This window comes from Nothobranchius furzeri, chromosome 13, assembly GCF_043380555.1.
Source record: "Nothobranchius furzeri strain GRZ-AD chromosome 13, NfurGRZ-RIMD1, whole genome shotgun sequence".
NCBI classification, from domain to species: Eukaryota; Metazoa; Chordata; class Actinopteri; order Cyprinodontiformes; family Nothobranchiidae; genus Nothobranchius; species Nothobranchius furzeri.
Genome location: NC_091753.1, coordinates 24579906 through 24600547, shown reverse-complemented (window position 1 = coordinate 24600547; position 20642 = coordinate 24579906). Strand labels below are relative to the sequence as shown.

The 20642-nt window shown below is 41.5% G+C and overlaps 1 protein-coding gene across 4 annotated transcripts in view; it reads left to right on the top strand.

Moving 5' to 3' along the window:
* gdpd5b (glycerophosphodiester phosphodiesterase domain containing 5b) overlaps positions 1 to 20642 on the top strand; it is an 85113-nt gene that overhangs the window by 21742 nt on the left and 42729 nt on the right. For all 4 annotated transcript variants that reach the window (XR_008563685.2, XR_008563684.2, XM_054742878.2 and 1 more), the window contains exon 2: positions 1947 to 2124. Coding sequence is in view for 2 of the 4 variants with exons in the window: in XM_054742878.2 (XP_054598853.2) it covers positions 2008 to 2124 (117 nt within the window). In the remaining 2 variants the exon portion in view is untranslated. The remainder of the gene's footprint in view (positions 1 to 1946; positions 2125 to 20642) is intronic.

Genomic DNA, 20642 nt, shown 5'->3' with positions numbered 1-20642 from the left:
GTCTGAGCTGAATCAGCAACAGATCAGGAGGATCAGCTGAGTTACAACTCTGATTACTCACACATATTAGGGCCCTATGAGGGCCAATCACACTGCAGCTCACCAAGATGTGCAGAGTATTTTTCTGTTATACGCACACACACACACACACACACACACACACACACACACACACACACACACACACACACACACACACACACACACACACACACACACACACACACACACACACACACACACCTGACCCATGTTATCACCTGTTTAAATCAGGACTGAGTCATCTTCTTCTCGTCTACCGTCTTCCCTCCTGTCTCCAGTTCCCTGTACCCCATCCTCTTATCACCACCCAACCCCGCCCCACTCCTCCACACACACACACACACACACACACACACACACACACACACACACACACACACACACACACACACACACACACACACACACACACACACACACACACACACACACACACACACAGCTGGTAGAACTAAATGCCTCCTTCATAAGGATCAATTCCAGATGAAAAGTTTCCATGTAAAGTGTTTATTGATGCCACAACACCACACCCTTTTTAAAACAAGGCAGCTTTGATAAAGCAGTTAGTAAAACACATCTTTAATGAAACTTCTGAAGACCCTGCTCTTCAGAGAGCATCTTCTTAACTAGCACCTTCCCTGCACCCGTCCCCCCTCTCTACCGTCCACTCCTTGTTCCCTACTCTCCATGACTGATGTCAATGTTGTTGTTGTTATTGTTGTTGTTAGCCTCAAGGGCAATATGCCGATTATCACTTCCAAGTCGCTTTGGACAAAAGCGTCTGCTAAATACATAAACATAAAATGCCTGCCTTCACAGAGAAACAGAGCTACTTTAGTTAATATGTGAGTTTTTGGGCTAAGAGTAAGTAGTACATGGTATATCTTTCATTTTCCTTAAATGTAAAACCAATCTGACTGAGCTGTCATCTTTTATATGACCTTCTGACAGAAAAGGAATAATTGCTAAATAAACCCTACCATATGGGTCAAACATGCGCCAACTGGATGAAATGTTCATTCTTTCTGTAATTAATGTGACATTCAGAAGACGATTCAGACTTGAAAAATCCTTTTCAATTCCATTTTCTTTGTCATTGATGAATGCTTGGTACAGTCTCGGTTGTCATTGGAAACAGGGTTTCTGAAACAAGGTCTTAATTTAATGCTAGCATTTGTGTCAGATTCATGGCGTTTTTCAAAATGGCTTGTTATGTTTATCAAACTCCCTGCCATGTTACTGTAGAAGCTGTTGATCTCATGAGTTTTTATAGTCTTTGTGGTCTTGACAATCTCTAGCTATGTTGTTCGCTTTACCTTAAAGCTGTTGTGGCAAATCTGCAAACAATCTAGATTTCGAACGCAAACACTGCTACAGAACACTCCCCTCCCCTTGGGTATCTTCCGTGAAACTCCTGCTGGAGCCGGAAACCTGCGATGCCGGAGGATACAAGATGGCGCTTAACAGCAGTAACAATTTTCTATGTCCAAACATATTTTATTGTCCATGACTTCAAATGGTGTTTTTCTTTTTGGGACTGGTAGTTTGTCTTAAAGTTGAAGAGGTAGCAGCCGGCTGTTTCTCCTTCCCTGATATTATTGAGTGAAGAACCTGTCACACCAGTGGTGTTGTTTGTTAAATATGCAAGCACGTAATGACCCAGGAAAGTGTGGCAGTTTGACGAGAAAGTCTAAAATGTGCTATTGGCAGAGGTTTTCAGATAAATGTGAGAGAACCTCTTCATTAATTTTTCTTTTTTATGTATTTTTTTGTTTGTCTTATTTCCACAATATACTTATTCCTATTCTATGTTGGAACATTAACATGCATGAAAAAATGTTTAAGGCTAACTTGTTTTCCAAATTTGCCATTGTAGCATTAAATGTTTTTCTGTTTTCCTGCAGGATCATTGGTAACCAGTGGGATGTTAGCTGTTGTTTTGAAAGCAGGACTGACTGAAGGAGCATGGTGAAGCACCAACCCCTCCAGGTCTATGAGCGCCAGCTGTGTTTGTCATGTATCACTGGGATCTATGGCTGTCGATGGAAACGCTATCAGCGGTCTCATGACGACACAACTAAGGTGAAACTACTGGAATATTCTTATTTATCGGTGGCAGCTTCTCTTACAACAACTTTCATTGTAGGAGTAAACTACAATATTTGTATGCAGTTAAAGTAAGACGAGACACCGTGGGAGTTGTAATGTGTAACTTTTACTAAGCTTAGGTTTTTGTGTTAATCACAAGAGAAAGGCACGAGGAAGAAAAAAAACTGTATAACAACAAACCACCAAAGCCACTGAAAGTCAGAGTTATGCCCATTCAGGATTTTAGAAACCAATAATTGACATAGCCATGGACTACCTAAACCTGTGTTGTAGAATTCCTACTTAAAAAAACAGGACAGTTTACTGGAGGTGAAATGTATTTGTTCAGTTAAACATAATCCTAACTGATAAATACAAATTACCATAAACAACATCCACACTTGTATTAATTTTCTATTAATCTAGTTTTTGTTGCATTTATGAAATTTTGTGTTTGCATACGTAACGGCAAAAGATTGGAAAAGAGGTGAAGTCATTGCTGCTTTCCTGTGATAATCTCATAAGGTAATTAGAGCTGTGTGCACCCTCTTTTGTATGAATGAGACCTGATTATCTTAATGCCAGGAGGCTGATTTATTTCGCTAAAGCCATTTTTATCAAGAGACAACTGTCCTGCCAAGGATGAGAGTTCATTACAGATGATCACATTTTGGATACTATTCATCCATAAAAACATGTTTAGTACATTTTCCATCCAATACTACTTAGGTTGTTTGTATCTGATGAATGAAAGAAAATAATATTTTAGCTACTGAGATAAAAAGCTTTAAATGTGTCCCTTTTTACCACCAGAAGTGACAGATGACCAGCCTAGAAATCTAGGCTAACTATAGCAGTTTTGCTTTGTGGGTCGGTCTAGCTACACTCCATTGTGGCCTCAGCATGTGTACCGTTGCCCCTAACAAATTTAGGCCAGGGGCCATTCACAGTGCCCTATACTGGACAACTGATGTCTGTAGGATCAAATTATTATAAGGTTTTGTTTAGGGCTGCCACAAATGACTATTTTAATAGTCGACTCATTTCCAGCTTTGTTGACAATTAGTCGACTAATCGTGTCATTTATGAAAGTTTAGCTTATTACACCAGGATTCTCTACTACACCCATCATTAGTTTCTGGTATGAACTGTGATCTCCTATAAGCCATCTAATAATAAAGACAAGATGATGGCTTATCAAATAACTTTTAATTAACTTTTAAACCTGTTAATACAAATGCTACAGTCAAATGGAGGTGGGCACCTAAACCAAAAAAGTTGTACACAAAAATGACTTGTGTTCACAAGAGGCACTGTGGCCAGTAGGGCTGCAGCTATCGAATATTTTTGTAATCGAGTACTCTATCCAATCTTTTATTGATTAATCGAGTACTCTTATGAATTGCCCTTTTGTGTTTGTAAACCATTATATCAAACTGCATGTTATAAAATATGAAAGACCTCTTAAAATAAGAAGCAATTGCCAGTTATTCTTCAAGTTTTATTCAAAATTAGTTTTCAAAACTTCAGCACTTCAACTTTACTTCACAGTAAACACATGCCTGTGCAAAAAAAAAGTAAACAACCTGAGCCGATTTTCCCGTCGTGTGAGAATTTACTAGCCTGGCAAGCCAGACAAAAACTAGGAGGATACCTGTTGAAGTAGCGCTGCGAGCGGCAGCGGCCCAAACAGCACCAGAACCGCTCACGGCGCATGTGCAAACATGGCTCGCCAGCTATTTCCCAATAAACACACATTTCTACACTTTTTTTTCTCACACAAGAACAAGGGTTGTTGAGAAAGCATGTTTGCCGTGGTTATGTCAAATTATACTGATCACAAAACATTTATTTACTTTCTTTCGTTTTCCTCCACCACTCTCATAAACACCTGTGTCCTCTGGTGTGTCTGGCGTGTTGTGTAAAAACAGCTATTTTTAGCACACGTATAGGTCCGATGTGTTGCTAACAGACACACAGTGTGAGCTGAAACTGAGTGCTACAAACGAAAAAGCTGCACAGTGTCCGCAGAATATATAGCGGACCTCCGAGTCCGCTTGCAGAAGTGACATGTACATGTGGATGTTTCCTGGTCAGGTGCTGCAGCATCAAGGATGTGGTGTTGCGGCAGGCTAAATCCATTTTACAGTAATTACACTGGACTACATTTTCCACCTTACGACGTGAAAAATGGTCCCACACCTTTGACATTTTCTGTCTTTTTTGCACGGGTCCACGTTGTCCGCCATGGCTTAAGAGAGCTGTTACATTCGCTACTCGCATGTGCATTCAGTGCAGTGTGTATGTGCGTCACTTCTGTCAGTCCGGGTGAAACATGACCCCGGGCAACTGCAAAGCCATGAATTAATTAAACATAAATTAAACGAATCCTCGAGGCAGAGAATTTGACTCGAGGGTTTTTGTACTCTTTGAGGTACTTGAGGAATCGTTTTAGCCCTAGTGGCAAGGTTGAAGAGCTTCATCTTACAGTCCAATCACGGTAGACTGGCTTCCGTGCGAGGCTGTAGTCATGCTGGTTGCCTGTGGTCAGCTATAATGGACCAGGACTGTTAAAGTCTCTGACCGCTGCGATCATAGCTGGGCATCATGGCCTTTTATAACAGCTGTTGCTCCACGGTCGGAGATCAGTGGGACATTAGCCAGATGATAACCCGAAGCTAACAAAAGTTTTACCTTCAGCAAGAAATATGCGGTAGTGACTCCAAAGTAAAGGCACCTCCGGCCTGCTTGGTAACGCTGGTCCACCATGGTCAAAGATCTGCAAGCCCGCTGCTGTGTCGACACCTAACGGAGCCAAAATCCGAGTCCACAACGGCGGACTCACCGATTTTTGACCACAGTGGAACAGCAAAGCCCAATGGCCTCCGCTATCCTTGGTCAGATCTTTAGTTCTAGGATTTTTTTTTACCCAGCAGCCACACAAACACATTATGTTTCAACCCATCTTAGACCAAGCAGTGTTATGGTAAATGCACAGAATTTCCCCCCATTCAATCAGCAAACTATTAGCAAGAAAAATGCGGTTTGCCAACTCAAAAGTGAAGCAGAGTCAACAAAGAGAGCTGCGGTGTTTCTGTGGTCTCCCTCAGAGATCCACCAGTGACCAGCATGACTACAGCCTCGCATCGGAGCTGGCCCGGCTGCCCTGGGAAATGGGAACAGCCAGTCACCTGCTCTAGAATCTGTTCCCGAGCGGGAGACAGGAGAAGCTGGGCACCCGCTCAAGGTTCTTAGCAGTCCCACTTGTCCAAGTAGTTAAACGACACAGCATTTCCCTCCATTTCGTGACAAACCAACTAATCGAGGTAGCACTACTTTTATGTAAGATTTGAAGATATTGGGTTATTTTTGATTTAAAGATTTATTTTCAAAAGCTGATCGTGTCATGGAGTTTTACAATAAAGGTGACCGTTCACAATGATGGCTCAGTGATTAGGAGTTGCCCTGTAATTGGTGGGTTGCAGGTTTGAACCCAGGCTTCTGTAGTCACGTAAGTCATCGTGTCCATAGGCAAGAGACTTCACTCTCTGGCTGGTGGTATCGGAAGAACTGGTGGTGCCTTTGCTCAGCAGCCTCACCACTTGTCAGTGCGCCCACGGCAGCTGTGGCTATATTGCAGCTCATCACCACCAGTGTGTGAATGATGCTCTGTAATGTAAAGTGCTTTGGAGTCCTCAGGCTTGGAAAGGCACTATACAAGCGCAGGCCATTTATCATAATTTGTAATTGCAATAAATATCTGCTTTTGAATTATTTTCACTATGAAAGTTTTATATAGATTGTTATTTTTAAGATATCTGAAGGTTTGAGCTCTCTGCAGTACTATTTTCAGGTAATAGACGCATGCCAGGATGAGTATAAAAAAGACTATCCATTTGTCCTTTTTCTCTGATCTTCAGGAAGGGCACCCATGTTATGTTGCTTCAACAAACTCAAATGCACACACACACACACACACACACACACACACACACACACACACACACACACACACACACACACACACACACACACACACACACACACACACACACACACACACACACACACACACACACACACACACACACACACACACACACACACAGAACTGGTTGCTTTATTTATGCCCACATACCGTATTGAAGAACAGCACAAACCTAGGAGACAGGCACTGGTGAGTTGGCATGTTTCTTGGCTCACACACATTTCCACTAAATAATGGGTTTGACCTATAATAAACCAGCATGAGGTGTAGAAACTGACTCTAAAGGCCAAAGTAATATTATCTTTATTTGGAGAAAGTAATGAAAAATAAACATTTAGATATATATTCTTCCTGTTTGCAGGAAACTGGACACTGTGTAGAATGGTTTCCTCTTGCAAGTGGTTTTCTTTCATGCCAGCTGATAGAATGGTGCCTGCTCAGCATTCTCTGTTCACGGTGCCCATCCTCTCGTGACCCCGTGCTGCTGGACAGCCCGTCTTCTCGAGCGCTTGGAGTTAGTCCGTCGGTGCATACTCTGTTCGGGCTGCAGCCCTCATCCTTTCAGATTAGTCAATATTCCCCTAACTGCTCAGCTAGTTTGAACCAATTTTGATTGGCTCGATTGAGCTTTTTGATGATCCAGTAAATTTAAAATTGGTGTACCCAATAGTCAATAAAAGTAACCAGTAAATATCTATACATGTTACTATCTGCTAGATTAAAAGAAAAGATGATTAAATAAATTTGGAAACATGCATAAACCTGTTTGAGCCAGTGCTTCCAGTCATTGCATTGCACTACAGTACAGCTGCCTATAGAGCTCCGGGAGTTGACTTCACTTCTCCCGGCATGCAACAGTTCAAATCGAAATGGCGCCATATTGGCAGGTAGAAGCTGGCAGCTGGACTATTTGTTATTGTCAGAAAACTCAGACAGGAAATATGGTAGATTCCTGTTGTGCCCCAGGATGCAGAACAGACACGGACGACATAAGGAATGAGCCATCTACAGGATTCCCCAAGATCCGGAACACCTCAAACGTTGGATCATTGTAATAAAATGAGCTAGTGACCGGGCTGAAATGAAGCTGTGGGACCCCGAGAGTAAAGGTTTTCGCTTATGCAGCGACCACTTCATATCAGGTACTTAAACCAACGTTTCCTCAACTGTGTATGGGATTTATTTTAAATACTTTTATTACGATTCTTAGTGGGCTTCCTAAACTTATTTTGGCATGGCTTTTTCTGTCTTATTACTCATAGTAACAAGTAAACATCACGTAAAATGGTGCCTCGTGAGTTCTGCGTGCTGCCGTTTCCGTGTTTTATGATCACAGCAATTAATCGGCTAAGCTGTATTTAATTTTTAAGCAATGGTTGATCAATTGTCAGATCACACATAAAAAGCACTTTGGATTGCTTTTATCTGTCTGACCGAGACAGATCCCGAGACGCTCTTGCCTGACATATTTATTTTATTCATGGAAAAAAAATCAAACTAGTGATTTCTCTTGGTGTTCAGTTTATACATTCAAACAGCACAGCACTCTATTTAAACTACTTACGTGTGAAACTGTTATTTGTCCATCCATCCATCCATTTTCATCCGCTTATCCGGAGTCGGGTTACGGGGGCAGTAGTGTCGAGAGGCCCTGACTTCCCTCTCCCCAGCCGCCCTAGCCAGCTCCTCCGGGGGAATCCCAAGGGGTTCCCCGGCCAGGTCCGGTAAGAAGTCCGCTCCGACAGCTTCTGGCATTTTTAAAAAGTATCGCAGGGGCACGGTAAGGGTCGGAGATGTTTAGTCTATTTAATTTCTGACTATATAAAACGATTTCTTCAGTTTTAAAGTGTGAAGTAAACTCCGAAGTAAAATCCAAGCCAATCCCGTTCAGTTCATGGTTAAGATCCGTGTTTGTTTAGCTTCTTTTATCTGCCAATATGGCGTCTACTAACTGAGAGTCACGTGGGGTCCGGAGCTCTATAGTAGGAATAGTTAAAGGTGAGAAACACTGGAATTGTTTTTTAAGGAAATCTTTCTGATTATGATTGGTCTTGCAGGCTGAACATTAAAATGGTCTCCTACACCCATCTTCTGCATTAGCTTCTAATTGAAAATAAACGGTGAAACTCAAGGATTAGAAAAATCTCATTTAGCATCCATGGACTCACCCATTTGACTCAGGACAAGGAAGGTTGTTGTTGTCATGGGTTTAGCATCCAGGAAACTGCAGAGAACATCTTGGCTAGTAGGAGCTAACTTTTAGCATTAGCAACTCCACCTCACTGCAGAATTCCTTAAGGCTTGTATTATCTGTAGAGATAAAACATCAACATTGCCAAGCAAACAAAATCAGTGGTAGAGTCTCCAGTTAGAAGTGTGAATCTTCACTCGTCTCCCAATTGATTTGGTGAACCGGTCGGGCTGACTCAGGTCCTGTCCAGTTTCAGGTTAGAACTCCAGTGCTCAGCCCTGCAGTACCACATAAGGGCAGACCAATATTTCCCACTCTATAAATGTGGAGGACATCCACTCTGACAGATTTGGATGCGACGCTGGTGCCGTTGTTAAAAAACAAAACTGCATTCCACTATAATTGATTATGGCTTACTCTTCTACGATGCAGAATCATTAATGCCTGCATCTCGATGCATTGATTATTTGATTATTTTCCTCAGCTCTATCTCCAATCCAATGCAAGATGTCAAATATCACGAAATAAGACATCAAATCGTGTTGTCTGAACCTCTCCCCTGATCTGGCACTCTGCTAGTTCCTGAAAGTGGTGGATGGGGACTTTTTTCCCCAAAGTCTGACTTACAATTCAATTCAATTCAATTCAAAAATACTTTATTAATCCCAGAGGGAAATTGATTAATCCCAGAGGGAAATTGATTAAGGTAAGGTAATTAAGGTAATTACAAGGTAAGGCTGGGCGAAGTGACCTAAAATCAATATCACGATATATTGAGGATTTCACCTCTAACAATAAATGGACGATATCTACAGGTATGCGCAGAAACAAAAGTTGTCCACTAGATGGGCTGTCACGTGTATCGCGTTGAGTCACATTTTTATGTGCCTCAAGGTGGTACAGCTTCTTAAAGGGATATATTTTCATTTTTTATTATCAAATTTATTGACTTGGGAAAAATTCTTGATAAAATTCAGAAATTTTGATAATGATCAATTTTCGATTTTTTTTTTTTGCCCAGCTCAATTACAAGGCATTCATTCCTACTAGAGATCACTGCAAATGTATTGATTAAATGATCATAATCACTCTTTTTGATTATTAGTTGGCCAGCCTGTCATTTTGTCATCTTATACATTTCATTGCCTCCAGCGCAGTTCAAAAACATGCCATTTACAGGGAGAGAGCTATTGCACTAGTTTAATTATAAACAAGAACTCTGTCCATTGAGAATTCCTTGACTTATAGTGAAGTGATGTCATACAGCATCTTTAACCATCCTAGTCAACAAACTGGCCAATAAAGGACTGGTATCAGGTACATGTAACTGTACCTGATCGAATCCCAGAAGCGTGAGAACTGGCAATCTCATGTTCAAGCAGTTGTTGGACTCATTCATAATCTATAAGTGGATTATTCAGTGCCTCTGCTTTTTTTTCTTCTTCACAAGCCAGTCAGTCAGACTGACCGGCTGTCTCAGAAGAGTTGAGTCCAAGGTGTTGCCTAGGGAAGACGGCTCACGTCATTCAGTGCAAGCCGATCTGGCCTCAGTAATAATTGAGAGAATTTCCATTTACCTTGACTTTACTGTTCAGTCACACAAAGACTTAAAAAATAAATAAATAAATAAATAAATGCAATGGTGCTCGGTCTTCTTGGGACAATGATCTAGTGTTCTTCTATTACTCTGGCTACTCAAATATTTCTAACACCAGACTCGACACAGGCTTGTTTGTTCATGGTTAAAAAGGCAGATCTGTAAGTTCATCTGTATAATGACATCATAAATGGTAAGAGATTTATAATAAAAATCAGGAAGTGAGAACATTTCTAAAGGTCTTGTTCACTTAGAAGCCAGGTAACGTTTGTTTTTGAAATGCAATTGGCCATTCTAAGTTGCAAATGCATGTGAACATTAAATATTTAGTCAGCCCCCCCCCCCAATCCCTCATTTGCTTCATCAAGCAAGCAAGGAAATACACCAGGAAACTATCAGGTCTACATCTCACTCTGGCTTGTAAAGCCTCATTTATACTTCTCTGTCAGTGCGGAGACACACGCCATTATGCAAGGGTTCTCTGACAGGTTCACAGAGGGTGATGGAGACATGTCCAAATGTTTAAATATTAGTTGAAAGTGATGGAGACGGCAACCTTGTGATTCGTCAGAATGCCACTTCCTATAAGTTTGTCAACTGCATCCCCATTTCCCTGTTAAAAATTAAGACTCTTTAGCGACAGACAGAATGACTGGAAACTTTTTTTAGAGCAGGGGTCCTGAACTAAATTTGTTAAAGTTCCTGAGTTTTTTCCATCAGACACCATGAGGACCAGATGCTCTTCTAAAATAAAATTCAAGTATTATTGTATCTTAACTTAATATTTAAAATTGCTTTGTTTTGAATGTAATTTTAGCTGTGTTTGGAGAACGTGAACAATTATTGATATTTGTGACATGACTTATGCTGCTAATCTTCAGAGTCCCAAAGGGTTGGGGGGCCAGTCACAAAGGTCTGGCGGGCCAGAAATGGCCCCCGGGTCGCAAGTTTAGCCTTACTGGTTTAGAGATGGCGACCGCATTAAGAGGTGGAGGAGAATGAAGGACAAATTTGTCTGTGTTATAAAGTCTCTGAAAAGAACAGAAAAGCGCTACACCCCCTGTTGTCCTGGCTTAACTTGCTTTGCAACACTCCCCAGGTGACTGAGAAGTCCAATAGAAAAACCCCTCTGTCAATACATTTTTCATCTCTCATTTGCGGAGTTGACGGAAAAGTATAAATCAGGCTTAACTGTTTGAAGGAGAGAGCAGTGTTTTGGTTAGTAGAAGCTAATGCTATTTAGCACTAACAATTTCAAAAAATGGCAGAACAGGGTTGGACTTGTGTTATTTGTGGAGATAACTAGGGACAGTGAGTAAAAAAATGGGTATGGACTAGGGATGTGTATTGGTAAAATTTTGGTGATGCGTATCACGATACAGGGGAGACGATACAATATATTTCAATATATTGCGATACATTTAGTCAGACGTTATGTGATTTTTTTATTTTTATTTTTTTAGACTGAATTTATTGTAGGGATGTTCAATAAACAGTCCAAACTGATACTTTAACATGAGGTATCTGAACTATAACAGAGAAATTTAGTTTCAGTGGTGGAAACGAAACCCATTGCACACTGCTGCCAACTAGCGGTCGCCATTTGAATTGCACCAAAAGAAAAGAAAATACACTAATATTTGCATGTAAATTCTTCCAAAAATTAGACACATGGCTTTTGAATATCGATATAATATTGCAGGAAAAATAGCACGATATATTACCATATCGATATTTTCTCACATCCCCTAGTATGGACTGTATGCAATGCATAGCACAACAGCGCATGCTCGCGCTCCCTCTGAAATACGTTGGAGTGCGGTTGGAGGTGTGGATGGTTTTATGTGCATGAGCCACAGATATACTAAGTTTTTTGTTGTTTTTTTTCCCCCAAAAATGTCTCTAGTATCTAGTCGTACTAATAAGATAAGATAAGATAAGAACAACTTTATTTAAGATAAGCACCAATAAATCGCCATGTTCTGGTGTCACAGTGACGATAAACATGAGCAGCTCTGTCTAACTGAGGTGGTGGGCTTAACAGGCCCTGACCAATGCAGTTCCTTTGTGGGCCGCTCTGAGGTAGGTATTTAATCTTTGTAGGAGCCATATGTGTTGTTTTCATTTTCTTTCCGCATACCTGAGAGGAGGCTTTGCCTCATTTGATTGGTCAATTGATTATGGAAGCACCAGCCTACTTAAGCCAACACAGATTACTCAGGTGTTGCTGAGATGGGACAAACAGTTTTTTACTGTGTGGCGAGGACTGTGGCTGTGTGTAATGGACTCTGCGGACTGTCATTGGGGCAAGTAACGCATTCACTGAAACCCACTTTAACTGCCGTGAAAGGATCATGGACTTTGTGGAATAAGACAAAATAATAAACATCATCGGAAATAAACACAAGCTGCAATTCTTTTAAACGCACGTAAAGACCACAAACCCGCAGCAGTAACCAATAGTGTCAGTGTATAGGGCATTGGCGCTACAATCTTTTTTGGGCCAGTTTTCTTTTTTGGGCCGGTTTTCAGTCACAACACTCTGCTGATCACCTGCTTGATAAGGTGATTTCTCCTGTCAGAGTGGAAGGGACAGGTGAGCTGCTGTCAACAAGCCTTACTTCTAATAGAAAACCTTTTAGGTGCCCAAATGATTGTAGTGGCTGGTTACATTAAAATTTTACCATCGATATTGAGTTAGTAAATGGTCTTCAGAAAGCCCACAAGTGATTAAAAAGGATATTAAATATGCCTGAACATTTTCTCCCAGAGTAAATGTCTGTTGCAGTTGGAAAATATCAAATACACAGATATCTAATCTTTTTTTAGAAATTGAACATTTTAATATTTTATTTCATTTTAAAGTTTTGCATTCACATGGCAGTTAGCCAATCAGAGGCGAGACATTTGCATATCAAGAATATTAACAAGTACGAAATCCTGCAACCCCAATTCGGAAAGGGACCATGAGAGCTTTTTCTACAGAAAATCACTCATAAGGTTTTCTCATTCATAATAGAGACCTCAGCAGATTTATTGGACAAATTAATGAATGAAACGTTAAATGTATTAATTTTTGAGATTTCTATGAATTTTTTATTTTTATTTTTATGTTTGAAGTTTTGGTATGGCTTTTTTTTAATCTATCATCCAGCAACAACCACAAAATGTGTTTTACTGTAGATATACTGTAATGACCTGAATTTAGGACAACCCCAATTATAAGATGACCCCCTTTCCAAGACTAATCTTCAGGAAAAGACAAAAAAAGTCTCTTTTAAAATTATTTTTATTGAAAATTGGATAGCAAATACTGAGCAAAAATACTGTTTTAATGCAAACTTTCCTGAACTTTTCTGACATGTGAAATCAAAATTAAAATGAGGCTTTTATTCACAGATGTCCTCTGCCTCGCTGTACTTGCTCACTCTCGTGCTGCTGTGGTCTCGGTGTACCATCAGATCACTACACCTGCCAGCTCCTCCCATTGAACGTCATCCTCACTGCCATCCAAGGCATCCATGCATGCAGTGTTTGACGCCTTTGCTGAATTGACCACCGTCATCTTAAAATTCGCATAGCTCTGCCTTAGTAGCCCGACTTTCAGTCCCCTCTGCTCCGGACCTCTCGTCTCTATTTTTTTTTCCTTGTTGAGAACATACAGCCTGGCACCCTCTGCTGTGACAGGCATGTAGGGACCCCATACAAATATCAGCATGTGTGAATACTTGGATCCCGATTATAAAACAATCCCACATTTAAAAAGTATTTTCAATTTAAAAAAACCTCTTCCTTTTTTCTGCAGTGTCCCATTAGGTGGCATTGTAGTTTTTTCTAAGTGCGTAATACTTCCCTGTGTGCAGAAGGAAGTGATGGGTGTGCATGTAAAACCTCTTCCTCCCCACTTTAGTGTCCCTTTATTGGCTCTATCAGATCCCATAAGGCTGTAGTCTCAATATCATCCTTATGCTTCTTAATACTTTGTGGTAACATTTATATTGCTCATTTCAAAATGTCTGGAATTATTATGGGTTGGAGTCATTCATGTAACTCGTTATTTTACTTTGTAAAAAAGCATTTTTGATTCTAAACATCCAAGTACATAAAGGTTCTAGCCTCAAATGCTTTGAATGGTGACTCGAAACCAGTGATCAGATTAACTGTTGATGAATGAGGAAATCGATGAATAAAGCCTAATTTACTGTTAAAGGTTTGATCTGTGCACCTGATGCAGATTAAAACGGATCAAGCAGATTAAGCCTTTGAAAATAATTCAAGTTAACATTTCATTTATTTATTTTCATTTAAGTTCAGGATCAGATTGTTTGCAGCCCAACATGTTGCTTTCTTTGCTCTGGTGAATACAGCAAAACGGTGACCCACATGAATGATTTAGGGTAGAAAATTAAAATTTGTGTCTTGCTGAAGAGGTAGTACGCTGTAATTTTCTTACTATGAATTTGACATCTTTTAGAAAGAAACACATTTACAGGAATTGCCATAGGGATGATTAACAGTGAGTATTTCTTAGCTCGCATCGCTTTTCTAAGATGTTGCATCTTGGTACCATATTAAAAAAAAGATTTGCAAATCCGATTCAGGTTGAAATAGAGTCTAGCTCTTTGATTTAATTATGTAGAGTGTGCTTTTTCATGGGTTTGAGTCAGAGTCTGAGTGTGTGTGTGTTTTATTTTTTTTCATCCAATCATGTATTGTGTTGTTAGCAGCTGGTGAGCATGAATGGCACCCATCTTGTTTGGGTGACATTGTGTTGTAGCCTAGATTCAGAGGCATTCATGGATGGAAAAACCAGTTCAATTTGGTTGGAAGCAAGCTGTGGCTGAAATGAGGAAAAAGCAGAGGCCAAAAATATAGAACGTCTGTAATGAGTAAATACAAATTTTACTCATGGCTTCGCTTTTATGCTCACCGCATTTCATTGATGCGTTGTTCATCAAATTAACAAGTAGAAAGTGCTAGCTTAAATGAAAAGGTGTTGGTTAAAGTAAGCTTAGCATGCAACTCTGTTTCAATGAGTGGCCACTTCATTAGGTGCACCTGTTGAACTGCTTAAATGTTCCACATATTTTAAACCTTTGAGAACAAAGGTGGGCACAGTATGTGATAAAAAATTACCATTAGCACTATTGAGTTGTCATTTATCTTAGATGTGAGTTATTTTCATCAGCCTGAGTTTATACCCAGAAATGCAACACTTTGTTTCAGTGAAATTCCACCCATGTCCGCTCCAGCAAAACATGCTTACAGGTTTGGGGTTTTTTTCATGAGGAAACATCAATATTACATTCTTAAAATCTCCATGACCTTTTAATTTTCATCCTGACAATTTTCAAACATAATGATAAAGGCTTAGTTTCTCACAAGTTCATATGTCAGTATTTATTGTTGCATGGACAACACCACTGTAGTGTTCCACATTTAACGGCAGGTTGGTAATTCAGACGGCATCAATGCAAAGAAAAATTGCCTATGAAGTCATCCTTTAGTGAGAAACCAAATTTACTTCGCTCCCTGTGCTTAATCATTGTGCAGAAAACAAAAAAAGTCATGTTATCTGCTAGCAAGCTTTTCCTAAAGTGCTTCCTAAACCCCAAACTTTCTAATAGCTTTGCTGCAGATGTATGGGAACATTTCAATAAGCTTCTTTAATAAATGTATTATTGCTTGCTCCATATGTAATCCACTGCACTGGACGGTGCCGCTAAAGACAAATGGAAAGGTTCAGGCAGAAAGTCACAGAGGATTGTAAACTCGTATAGAGTCTTATTAAAAACCCTGTACTTTTGTCCCGTATTGTAGTTCATAGCCCCTTGAAAACATGAGTTAATTTAATGTGGTATCATTTTTACTTTCCTGGAGTAAGGAATAAAAACTAAATTATCATTGATGTCTTGCATGAATAATAGTCTTATGCATGTTTTTGATTACTTAAATGCAGCTCTAAATCATAATTTGGCTACAGAGTAAAGCTAACTCTTTAGTTTTAGATAATTCTCAGAGCAATCTTGAGAACAACTGATAAACCAGAGTAAAACATAGATCTATGTTTGTAAGAGTTATTCCTTTGGCACTCGGGACTGGTCTGATGGTTTGGTTGTACTGTTTGTCAGTGCCATGTGGTTTTGTGCCTGAACAAAATGCCAGGCATGCAGAAAGTTAATGTGATGACATTAGGGCAGTTCAACCGGCTCTAGCTTCAGTACAAAGGGAACAAAACGTGAGAGCATATTAGACCTAACAAAATGTTTTGGCATTTTTAAGCTATTGCCTAAATATCATATCAAAACATTCAAAGACCATTTATTGGAGAGGTGTTTAAATATTGTTTTAACTTTCACAGTTGTCAGAGGTAATGAGATTGCGGGTGGGGTCGGGGATATTGAAATGTGACAGACCAGTGTCCTGTTTGAAGACAAGGTCTTCTCTATCAGGTGTTTCCAGGTAATCGTTAAAGACCATGGGAACCACTGTCTACCACATACAAACGTGGTCCTGTGCAGCTTGCCTTTAACATGACATTTCATGATGAGCTACTGCTCTGTTCTCCTTCAAAACCTTGTTGTCAAATATAAAATCTTCTGTTTTCCTTTTATACGTAAAACTTTGTATTAATACTTAGATTTTCTCCTGCATAAAGTGATGACATATTTTTTCTAGCAACGGGGGCAGTACAAACCTAAGTCATTGCAAGCAAGCAGTATTTTTGTGTTCAAGTAAAACCTTACCAAGGGGTAGCAATTAGGGTAAAAAATCTCTGAGTGCAGCCTCCAGCAAAATAACATGCACATCAGACTATCTTTCATCACTAAGAGCAAGCAAACAGGTAAATGTGTAAAACAACGTTTTTGAATGGTGATGTAACTGTTTGTTACAAATCAGTAAATGCATTTTGTCCTCACGGGCTTCTGTAGAAGGAAACATCTTGTCAAATATGGCGTAGCCCAGAGACTTGGACCTGCTCCCATGTATTTTAGAACAGATTTTTATGGTTCTTTTTCTTAGCGTTCGTTTCGTGTCTCACTCACATTGCCACTGCAGCTAAAGCTGACATTGCCGAGGAAAGCCCCAAGCTCTGCCCCAGCGGGAAAAAAATCTCCTCATGGGATACTCGCCCAGTGTGTGCCGCTTGCATTGATGTGGATCATGCCTGTGTGGCACTAGCCTCCACTCATGAGTGCATCCACTGTGTGGCTTTCCGCAGCAAACTGCTTCGCCACTGGCAAGCCCGTCAGGTTAGCTTAAATGGCGAGGGCCCGGTCTTTGGTGGACCAGCAACGCTCTACGGTGACACCAAGATGGCTCCTCCCGCTACACCCGGACCAAGCTGGAAGGATGCAGACCGCCAGCTGATGCCCCACATTTTCACACTGCTTCAGGTTGATGAAGTGTGTGACGACTTTGCCATCTTTCCATCTATCCTGGACGGGGAGGGAGACGAAGACTGGGCGGAGTCGGAAGACTCAGAGCTCATGCTGACAGAGAAGGAAGACATGAATGCTCTTGTTGGTCATCGTAAGGCTGCACAGCCACCAACTCCGGAAGGGGACGGCAAGCCTGCAACACCTTCTTCCCTGGACTTGAGATATGCAAGATATGTGTATATGTGCAGCCGCCAGGCTCGACATTCCTTGGCCAGCTGTTCAGATGGAGGTTGTAAAGTCTCAGTTTGACGGGAAGAAGCTACTGAAAGCTAGGAAGACTGGGACACTGGTGCTGCCTGTTTCCCACAAGCTCTTTGAGGAAATTGCGGTCACATGGAGAGACGAGCCCTATTCCGAGAAACACCCCATCTCAGGAAGCTCTCTCCTGGACTGCAAAGGTATGGAAACTTGAGGCTTTCGCCACATTCCACTGGTGGAATCACTGGTTGCAAGCCACCTCCACCCCAAAGCGTCTATGTCCTCCACGGCTGTGTTCATCCCTTTTAAGATGAACCGCTTTCAGTCAAGTCTCACTCACAAGTGCTATAAGGCAACAGCTCTGTCTGTGAGAGTGCTGAATGCTTCTTCTATTCTGACGACCTATCAGGCAAAGCTGCCACATGCATCCTACCACAGCTGCAGCTGCTGGACACCCAGCCAAGGTTTTTAGGATCCACAAAATGCCAAAAGCGCAGGCTGCTAGTCTGGCTCTCGGAGGTCCGAAGGACCCATAGGCTAGGAAGCAGTCTCCACATGCACGTGCCCCTCAGCCCGCCCCACCTCCACCTGCCGCAGCTACAAGTGGAAAAGAAGAAAAAGCGGCCGGCCTGACAACCTCCTGTCCAGATTGCAGCGAGCCCAATTTGTCCCTTTCATGGGTTGCTCCACCATTCCCTGGACCAGAGCCGGTTCAGGCATTCATGTTCCAGTCAGAATGTCAAACCCCCGCTGTATGACGTGTTCCGGGGATAAGAAAAGAGACTTTGTTCAGACTGTTGTCACAGAAGCACCTGTTTAACGCATTCTACAGGTGCTGGCCAGTAAATTAGAATATCATCAAAAGGTTGAAAATATTTCAGTAATTCCATTCAAAACGTGAAACTTGTACATTATATTCATGCAATGCACACAGACCAATGTATTTCCAATGTTCATTACATTTAAATTTGATATTCATAAGTGACAACTAATGAAAACTCCAAATTTGGTATCTCAAAAAATTAGAATATTCTGAAAAGGCTGAATATAGAAGACACCTGCTGCCACTCTAATCAGCTGATTTACTCAAAACACCTGCAAAGGCCTTTAAAAGGTCCCTCAGTCTTGTTTTGAAGGCACCACAATCATGGGGAAGACTTCTGACTTAACAGCTGTCCAAAAGACAATCATTGACACCTTGCACAAGGAGGGCAAGACACAAAAGGTGATTGCTAAAGAAGCTGGCTGTTCGCAGAGCTCTGTGTCCAAGCACATTAACAGACAGGCGAAGGGACGGAAAAAATGTGGTAGAAAAAAGTGTACAAGCTCTAGGGATAACCGCACCCTGCAGAGAATTGTGACGACAAACCCATTCAAAAATGTGGGGGAGATCCACAAAGAGTGGACTGCAGCTGGAGTCAGCGCTTCAAGAACCACCACGAGGAGACTCATGAAAGACATGGGATTCAGGTGTCGCATTCCGTGTGTCAAGCCACTCTTGAACAAGAAACAGCGCAAGAAGCGTCTCGCCTGGGCCAAGGACAAAAAGGACTGGACTGATGCTGAGTGGTCCAAAGTTATGTTTTCTGATGAAAGCAAGTTCTGCATTTCCTTTGGAAATCAAGGACCCAGAGTCTGGAGGAAGAGCGGAGAAGCACAGAATCCACGTTGCATGAGGTCCAGTGTAAAGTTTCCACCGTCAGTGATGGTGTGGGGTGCCATGTCATCTGCCGGTGTTGGCCCACTCTGTTTCCTGAGGTCCAGGGTCAATGCAGCCGTCTACCAGGAAGTTTTAGAGCACTTCATGCTTCCTGCTGCTGACCAACTTTATGGGGATGCAGACTTCACCTTTCAACAGGACTTGGCACCTGCACACAGTGCCAAAACCACCAGCACCTGGTTCAAGGACCATGGTATCCCTGTCCTTGATTGGCCAGCAAACTCGCCTGACCTTAACCCCATAGAAAATCTATGGGGTATTGTGAAGCGGAGGATGCAATACGCTAGACCCAACAATGCAGAGGAGCTGAAGACGACTATCAGAGCAACCTGGGCTCTCATAACACCTGAGCAGTGCCACAGACTGATCGAGTCCATGCCACGCCGCATTACTGCAGTTATTGAGGCAAAAGGAGCCCCGACTAAGTATTGAGTGCTATACATGCACATTCTTTTCATGTTCATTCTTTTCAGTTGGCCAACATTAGAGAAACAAACATTTTTTCATTGGCCTTTAGAATATTCTAATTTTCTGAGATACCAGATTTGATGTTTTCATTGGTTGTCACCTATAAATATCAAAATTAAACGTAATAAACATCGGAAATACATTGGTCTGTGTGCATTGCATGAATATAATGTACAAGTTTCACGTTTTGAATGGAATTACTGAAATATTTTCAACCTTTTGATGATATTCTAATTTACTGGCCAGCACCTGTATATTAAAAATGTTCAAACGTGTGCATCCAGGCCACAGGCCAAGGGTGCCATCAAAAGTTTTGAAGAACATAAAAAAGAACACAAAATAATGACAAAGTGCTGTCCACCATAACGCAGCTCGGGGAGACCCATCCCTCTGGGTGAGGGGACGACACTACAGCCCCTCATGCGCTGTAGCATCAGGGTTTGGCCACAAGGGAGCAGCATCTCTTTTGACTCGGTGGCCAGTCGGCCCCCTCTCCTCATGCAGAGAGCGTTGGGCCGCCAGCACTCAGTCAAAGTTGGTCCTGAGCACGATCGAATGAGGCTTCAGACTTAATTCAGAAGCACTTGCCACTCTACCACAAATAAAGGAAATTGTTTTTTCCCGTGTGGGGGAAGACACTGGGCTGCATGGTGGCGCAGTGGTTAGTACTGTTGCCTCGCAGCACGAAGATTGCAGGTTCGAAACTCGGCTGAGGCCTTTCTGCGTGGAGTTGCGTGTTCTCCCCATGCATGCGTGGGTTTCCTCTGGGTACTCCGGTTTCCCCCCACACATCAGAACATGCTCTATAGGTTATAAATTGTAAGTCGCTTTGGATAAAAGCGTCTGCTAAGTAAATAAACATGAACACTGTAAACGTCCTCTTGGAGAAAATGTCCTCTCTAAAGGAG